The sequence below is a fragment of the Pholcus phalangioides genome, unplaced genomic scaffold, assembly GCF_987345545.1.
Source record: "Pholcus phalangioides strain wild (caught in Gottingen) unplaced genomic scaffold, Ppha-v1.0 ptg000004l_1, whole genome shotgun sequence".
Lineage (NCBI taxonomy): Eukaryota > Metazoa > Arthropoda > Arachnida > Araneae > Pholcidae > Pholcus > Pholcus phalangioides.
In genome coordinates, this window is record NW_028301597.1 from 5,283,525 (window position 1) to 5,291,973 (window position 8,449).

Consider the following 8,449-nt stretch of genomic DNA (forward strand, 5'->3'; position numbering starts at 1 on the left):
GGATAAAAATGTGTCCATACAGTCAACACTCTCTTAAACGACTTCACTTTTTTCTATGGGAAAGATTCTTGGAATGGACTGTAGAAACCTCTCTCTGTAAAAATTTTCTAATCTGCTGAAAAAAACTGAACTAATTCTACAAACCTGACTCTCATCACCCAAAAAACAAATAGCTTTGCTATTAAAAATTAATGTGCAAATAATTAAAATATGCATCTTATATTTAACTATCTATAATACCCGGCGTTGCCCGGGTTTTCTTCAGTGAGGCTTTTTGGATCACGTGATATCTCCCTCTTTCTTTGACGGACATGCAAACCGTGTCTAATAGTTAACCAATATGGCGACTTCCTGCGCGACTCATGAAATAAATGAATCCAGATTTAAAGAAACGTAGAAATGAATATATTTTCCCCCCTTTTTTAAGGGGCACTGAGTATTTCGATCCCCCCCCCCCCCCGAACTTCAAGTTATCCATCTGCCAGTTTCAGCTTTCAAAAATGCTTAATTAAAGCTGTGGAATTTTTTCGATGTACTTTTTACGGGCCCGTAATTTTAAAACATCCTAAACCATATGAATTTATGCAGACACAATACGGAGACATTAATTTTCATGTTTGAGAAGATCTAAATAAATGGTTGAAATCAATGTTATTGCATGAATGTCCAACATTCTCAAAGTAGGTCCGGCTAATCACTTCATATTAAATCTAGAATTCAATAAAATTTTTAAAATTATTGATGTGGAGGAAAACCCCACAGAATTTCCGCATTTCTACAGTAAAATTGGCAATTTTAACACTGATTTCTATGGGGATCATCGTTTGCCTGACCCTCAAAGTGATGCTGATAATGATTATGGCATCTATTGAAAAAGTCTCATTACTGGGAGGATTGAAAATGTGGCAAACCATTATAAAGGCATAAACTATTATACATATGGTAACAGGATTAGAAAAGTGACAAACCATTGTAAAGGCATATACACGTCTGAAATGCATTGCTAGGGAACCACGGTAACCAAAGTAAACGTTCGGAAAGTGATTGTTGAGGCTCAAAAATCATTGTTGCCCGACAGTTTTTTTGCCCGTTTGGGGTATTTGCCCTGCTCTGACGAAATTTTTAAGTAGCCTATCGTTCAAGTCGGGTCCCATTTGGTATATATGCAAAATTTGCTGACGATCTATCTAAAATTGTAGATTTGTATAGAGAACACAGACAGACACACAGAAAATAAATTTTATATATATAGATTATACTACATCATACAAGTTCAAGAAAATCATATTATTCAAAATTGTTTGAAGTTTCAAAAGTATCTGATTTAAATCAGTGATTTAAAAAAAAAATCATGTGATTTAAATCAAGCTGTTTTAAATCAATATACCGTGGTAAAGTATGTTCAAATTATAAAAAAGATATGTAAACTTTTTTTGTATTACTGGATATTAATATATTGAATGCATTGAGTGATTCTTCAATATAAACCTCCCGTTTTACCCAACAGGCTGCAAAATTTAAAAATCTTGTGTCCAAATTTTGTGAAAGTAAGAAAGTAAACAAGAGTGGAGATGAAAAAACAACTGTAAAAATATATAGCAGTAAAAATAGAGGGAGAAAAGGTGAGGGATATCACTCAATATGTAGAAAGGGATATAATACTGTAATTATGATAAAGAAAGTAACTGAATTTAACTAAAAAGAAGAAAAAAGAAATTTTTCTTTTTTATCAGTTTTTTACAATCCAAATATTCTAGTGTTTAGAAATTTCCCTGACTTTCCAGGTTGTAGGAACCCTGAATTTATAGAAGGAAAGGCAATGCAGAATTGCAAATACTAGAGCTCTTTCAAGTTAAATGAACTTGCATTTTGATGTTTGTATCTCTTGTCTCATGGAATTTGAAATGAAGCTTGGGCATCCCTTAGCAATCATTCCACAAGACTAATTTTTGAAAACTCCAGCACAGAGGGCTTATACAAACTCAAACTTATTTGACTGCTTACAAAAAACATAAAATTCTTAATGCAACTAGATAGTGAGCCCAACACAGTTGTAGAAACTGCTTTCAACTGTTTGTATTATTAAGCGAGTTGCACAATTAAAAAAAAAAAGTCTATTGAATATAACAGATAATTAGCCCTCATGTGCAGAAAATGACCATGGTATGACAAAAATTAATGTGAATAATACAGAACTAAGTAATATTGTATTATAGTGAGCAATTATTGTCAAAGTGTATCCAATGGCCTTATAATTCCAATTCACTTATAAATCTTTTCTGCATGTTGTCAGATCTTCCCGTAATAATAAGCCAAAGAAAATACCAGAGCCTGCCGTGGATCTGAGTAGCTCACAGACCAATTTCTACTATGGAGCACCGGCACCATATGCGGAAAGCATTGCCCCATCCCATCACAGCACATATGCACATTATTATGATGATGACGATGATGGATGGGAAATGCCAAATTTCTACAATGAAACATACATGAAAGGTAAGAAACATTTCTATTTCTCAAAGCATATTTCATATTCATTCATATGGCACGCTGCCCCTTACCCTAATCAACGCATATCTTTGGCTCCCCCCAGAGCAGTTTAACAATGAATTTCTTCGAAAAGCCTTTGTCTGGCCACTGCTCCGAGGCACCCCTGACAAAAATTAGAGGCGCTATTAATTAGAGGCTAGCGCTACAAAAATTAGAGGTTTCTATTAAGAAATGAAAATTTAACTACAATTCAGTATTCCTCTTATTACTACCATGTTATTGACACATCACCAAAAAAGCTGACATTTTATATTCCAGATAGTTTACACCACCCAAAAGGCAATGGATTAGCTCATAGTAATGCCAGTGTTTATGGAAACAAAGAAGACCTGTATGATAGGCTACGAAGGCACCAATATCAAGGCAAAAAAGGTAATATAATTTGTTCTACTACACAAATATTTTTTCATTTTAAAATAAAACCAATCGCTGATATATACTGAACTTGAGTTTTTTGTTTTCAATAATTATAAAATCTTTATTAATTTATAAAATAATGAGTAATAAATCTGTTTTTTTAATAGCTTTTCTTTTCACCGTAACAGTAAATTTATGTAGCCAAATTTTTTGGAAAATTTTCAAGATTTAATTTCAAACATAAACGCTGCTATCATTAACCCTCTAAGCCAGTGGTTCTCAACTGGGGGTCATATGGCCCCCTAGTGGTACTGGGATACTTCAAGGGGGCCACAGAGGAAAATGGAAAAAGGGGCCATGACAGGTGGTTTGGAGGACTGCAGAGCTGAGAAGAAAAATTAAGGTGTGAAGAAATAAAGCTTTTATATTAGTGCCTATTTTACAGAATCCAACAAAACCCACCCATAAAACCAGGGCCATCTTAGGGCATGGACCTACCTGGGGCCTCACCACCTGCATTTTGCAACAAGTTCCCTAGGATTGGGTTTTTCGAAGGTCCCTTTTAAAATGCCATATCTTTCTTCTGATTTTCAGCAGGTTAATGGAACACTTTTCCACCGAGGGAAAAGTGTTCCATTGAGAAACCAACTTTGCAAAATATTGGGGCTTGTCAATACTTGAGTGGCTTTAAAGGAGCGTAAGTATGTCATCAATGTCACTTAAAGGGTAATCAACTACGAGTGTTTATGCAACTTGATTCCTAATTTTCACAAAATCAATCTACCTAAACAATGTTGTATTAGCAGTTATCTTCCATTCTCAAACAATATTTCATGAAGGAAAGAGACTTTCTGGATATCAGTGACGAGATTAACTTCAGCTGTTTGTCTCTATTAGGAATCAAATCCAGACCACCCTATAATGGGGAACTGGTGTAATAATAAAACTATCTTTGGAAGTAGACCATTTTAACTCACCATCGATTCCCCCACCTCCAACTCTCTCTCATGTTCGTGCCATCTCATCACATTTGTCATTTCTTTGTCATCTATACCTTATTCAAGAATAAAAATATAGTAAGTAGCTAGTATGCTTTTGCTTGTCTTTTATTTCAAGTAAAACCAACATTTAAAGCATTTATATTGTTTTTCGCATAATTCAAATTTTTTGATTAATTTTCCCATAATGACCTTGGTCCCATCCACCTCTGATTATTGACTACTGTATAAACATGCATAGTAGTGTGATGCACTGAGTGGAGACGTTGTAGTCTCCCTTCATCTTTTCATGCCATCTTCCAAAATATTTCATATTTGTGATTTTTGTATACATTGATACCTCGGCTAATGAACGGCTCCGCTACAAATTTTTGAAACTAACAGGTATTTTTCAGCTAATGAATATGGATTCAGCTAATAAACATTTCTGTTGATATCGATGCACCTACAAACATAAAATAGCTAGCTGCGTTGTGAGCTGAATTTTGCTGCCAATCATCATCAGTAGAGCCCGGAAGTTTGGGCACTAAAAATGGTCCAAATAGGCAGGCAAAAAAGCACTAAAAATACCTAAAATAGGCACTAAAAGAAGGCATTTATAATTCATGGAGGGAAAAAAATAACTAAAAACAAAATATTAAGGGTCCAAAAACTAGCTGGAAAATTGGTTGGATTAAATCCCTCTGCTTTTAATTATAGTTTATAATAACTACATTATTGTCCAAGTTAAACTGATTTCAAAACCAGGATAAAATGTTAGTAGACCCTCAGGATTAGGTTAATTCCAGGGCCAGCATTACCAGATGCAGAGCCCATTGAGAAAATTATCTGTGGGACTCCTTTTCGAATTGTGAATAATTCTGATATTTGTTTTATTCTTTTGAATAATCATTATCATTTCTACAGTTGAAATGCAGCTACCTTGTTCTATGGTTGTAAAAACATTTCTTTTTTTTATGAGACTCCTATATACGAGACTCCTTCAAGCGCGGGTTTTGCATGGCCGTATCTGGCTCACACCCCTGAGGGCAACTCTGGTCAATTTAATCAAATACTAAATATGCATGTAAAATAAACAGCAGCGGTTGTTTGCAGTGCATTCATGGCATTTAAGAGCAATATCAGAATAACATGGGCCCCAGAGCCCTGGCTGTTCCTACCCCGCTTGTGTGAGCCATGACGTCAACTGACGATCTCTTGGGACAGTTATTGGTCAGCTATACATATATGCAATACAGTCAATGCCTGAGCGAGACATGTGAAGCAAAAATTTCTTGTTTTCCTCTGCTTTTCTAACATGGCCTGCAGTCATCTGAAGAAAAAAAATCATTCAGATCTAACACCATCCAGTCAGCAAAGTTAATGCATGGTACACAACACCGATCTCTCAGATCACTTATTCACGTTTAAATAGGGCTGGTGGGTGTGCTTTTTGATAATTAGTACCAAGAGAGTTTGATTCTTTTGTTCTCACTGCTCAAAATATCCAAGTTTCACAGATAATGGCCTCTGAAATTCACTAATAAACTTGAAAATATGTTAAAATAGGCATTTATAGCACGAAAATTTCAAAAAAGTCATTTTTGCCAAAAGAGTTTAAAAATAGGCAAAAGACATTTATATAGCATTTTGCCTGAACTTCCAGGCTCTAATCATCAGAATCACTTTCATTTGAGCTTGATTAACTCACGTCCATCCTGAAACCTCTTTCCAGATGTACCCCCAGTTCTCTCTCGGATTTTTGGAATTTTCTCATGAACTATTTCATGTAAAATGAAAGATTCAGCTAATAGAAAAAGCATTAAAAAAAGGGGGGGGGTCTATGTATTCAGAGCAAGCATTCTTTCAGTGCAAGACTCTTAGCATCAAACTGAACAGTTTGGACACATTCTAGGAGCTTATATTTTCCATCTGCATGTAGATACAGAAATAAGCTGTCCAAATCAAAAATGGATGGGGGACACCTACGAGCATGACTGTGCTGTGTCAACACAACAAACTAAGTATACAATATGTTGGTTGTATACCTAGTGTAAAATAAAAAGATCATCAGTATCTCATCTTCCAGTAAAAATTCTCATTTATCCAATTTTGAAGTTGCTTTAGTTTTTGTCTGTTTTATAGTGCACTTCTTTGGTGTTAAAAAACATATCTTTAAATTTTTGGCAGTACCCGGGGAACAAATTATTCATTTCTCCATAGAAACCTGTGGTAAATCACATTTTGGCTAATGAACATGATCCTGAAACAAATTATTTCAGTTACATAGCTGAGGTTTATATATATCACACACTGTACAGTGAATATCCGTTAAAAATATATTACTCTCTCGACCCGATGCACCTTGCATATTGTTAATATACTCCATCTATAATCCTTCATAATGTTATATTTCTCCAGTCCCATATATAGCATCATGTAAGCATTTCACTGTGTATGAAAATCAAAGATATGAAATATGTTTTTATATAAAAAATTCATTTTTTACACTATTCAATCGATTAAAACATAATTTACAAAATAAATACTATTCTGATTAGTTCTATATTTACAATATTTGTAATGAAATTTAAAAATGTATGCCTAAAATTTCCTACAAGTTAATTAAAACTTATATTTTACAGACAGTGACAGCGAAGACCAAGGTTGAAGTTACTTCTTAAAGAATTATGAACTATTTTATTTGTGTGGCAAATAACAATTACAAAACAAAAAACAAGTTAACACCTCCAGAAGAACTGTTTTTTTTTTCTTTCGATGCATGCAGGAAACTTTCTTGATGTATGCACGGTTAGAAAAAATTAGAGGAAAAAATATGAATTTTTGTTCCAATGAAAGAAGTAAAATAAGCTTCTCTCTTAGATGTTTGTTTCGAACCCTGATTCAGTTCATGCATGTGGGGCAGGAAAAGTCCTCAATCACCAGAGCTTGTTTGTATAATCTACTTCAGGTTCAGTTGCAATTATACTTTGTGAAGTTTCAGTGAATAGAGAGAAACATTTCTTTCTTCATGAAATTTATATGAGAATGATATATGTGCTTTACCCCTAGTGCAGTGAAAACTTCTACATACTTTATAAGAATACTAATAGTACAGAGTGTGTACGTACACATTACATACTTTATACAAATGTGTCTCATTTCAATGTAAAATGTTTTTAGAATGTTTTTATATTTGTATCTGTGATGAATATTTATTACTGATGTTATACATTTTTAAATTAAGATATATATTAGAGATATTTTAGCATAAAAAAGCTGTGTTTGGATTTTTTTTCAATGTTTCGAGCATTTGGAACTTGATATTAACTATAGCAAACTTGCTAAATATATTGTATATATTTATTCATACATGCATTTCATCTAAAGCTGGTGTTAATTTCTGTATTTCTTGTAATTAAGTGCTGCGGTTCTTATACAAGCGTGGGAAATGACTCTGTTAAATGTAACCAGCTCCAGAACTAATAGGGAGACTAAAAGGTCATGCTTTGAGGCAGTTATCTTGACAGACCAGTAAATTTTAGTAAGAACAAAAAAGTGCATAATACAGTTCAAGTTACATTGTTTCCAAACCTTTTGCCATCTTTTTACATTTCATGTCTATATGAGCCACAGAAAGTTGAAAATTTTAGGGGTATTTTTGTCAAAAATAGAAGTACAGCTATCATTCAATTTTACATATAAATGCAAAATTGCATGATACCGCAGGAACAGATATTCCACAAAATACAGTATCACTACTTCAAATGTTTATAGTTTTGCTCAATTTTAAAACACAAAATGTAAATGATGAGTGGTCTAATAAGTGTTATGAGGTTAATATTTTTAAGGAAAATGAAATGTGCGTGTATGGTATGAATTGACAGAAAAGTTGTTAAAACACTAAATACATTTGCAGTTCTTTTATGTTCATAAATTTCAAACAAAATTATTCATTTTTTATTTTGAAATGTTTTATTGTTGTACAGCTTTGTTTTTTTATTTTTATTATGTGCGTGTGTGTATGTTAACACAGTGCGGGTTACTGCCAGTTTGTGAAATAAAAGCTATCCAAACCTACATTGAATTGAATGAAATTTGACGTTGGTGTTCGGTTTTATTTGTCACAACAAGAGGGGTGTTGAAATGTATGAAATCAGTTTTTATACATTTGAAAAGATGTGCTGAAAGTGAAAAAATTTACAAGAAACACATAAAGATGATTATCAGCCAAGTTTCATCAACAAAACTATCATTACGGATCTAATTAATTATCCTAGACCGAAGTTTATGCATAATGTTTGATAAATTCATTGACAATTTATCATATTCACCAATACAAGAAGGAAATTGCATCATTTACTAGTGATTTATTTTGTATATTTTTAGCACATAAATTTATCAAACCCACCAAAATGATCAGTGATTATGCATAATCATTGCATGTATCACTTTCACAGCAATGTACAATGGATCCCGCTTATAACGTTCCCACTTGGAAAGTTCTTTCTGTAAAGTCTGTAAAAAATCCAGCATTGAGTTTATAAAAGATTACACAAATCAAT

General features: G+C 33.3%; 1 protein-coding gene across 1 annotated transcript in view; it reads left to right on the plus strand.

The window, feature by feature from the left end:
• Positions 1-7,964, plus strand: part of LOC149086485 (uncharacterized) — a 112,809-nt gene extending 104,845 nt beyond the window's left edge. Inside the window, exons 53-55 of the mRNA XM_089255922.1 lie at positions 2,294-2,496; positions 2,809-2,922; positions 6,530-7,964. Of these exons, the coding sequence (XP_089112048.1) occupies positions 2,294-2,496; positions 2,809-2,922; positions 6,530-6,555 (343 nt within the window). The 3' untranslated portion in view covers positions 6,556-7,964. The remainder of the gene's footprint in view (positions 1-2,293; positions 2,497-2,808; positions 2,923-6,529) is intronic.
• The last annotated feature ends 485 nt before the right edge of the window (positions 7,965-8,449 follow it).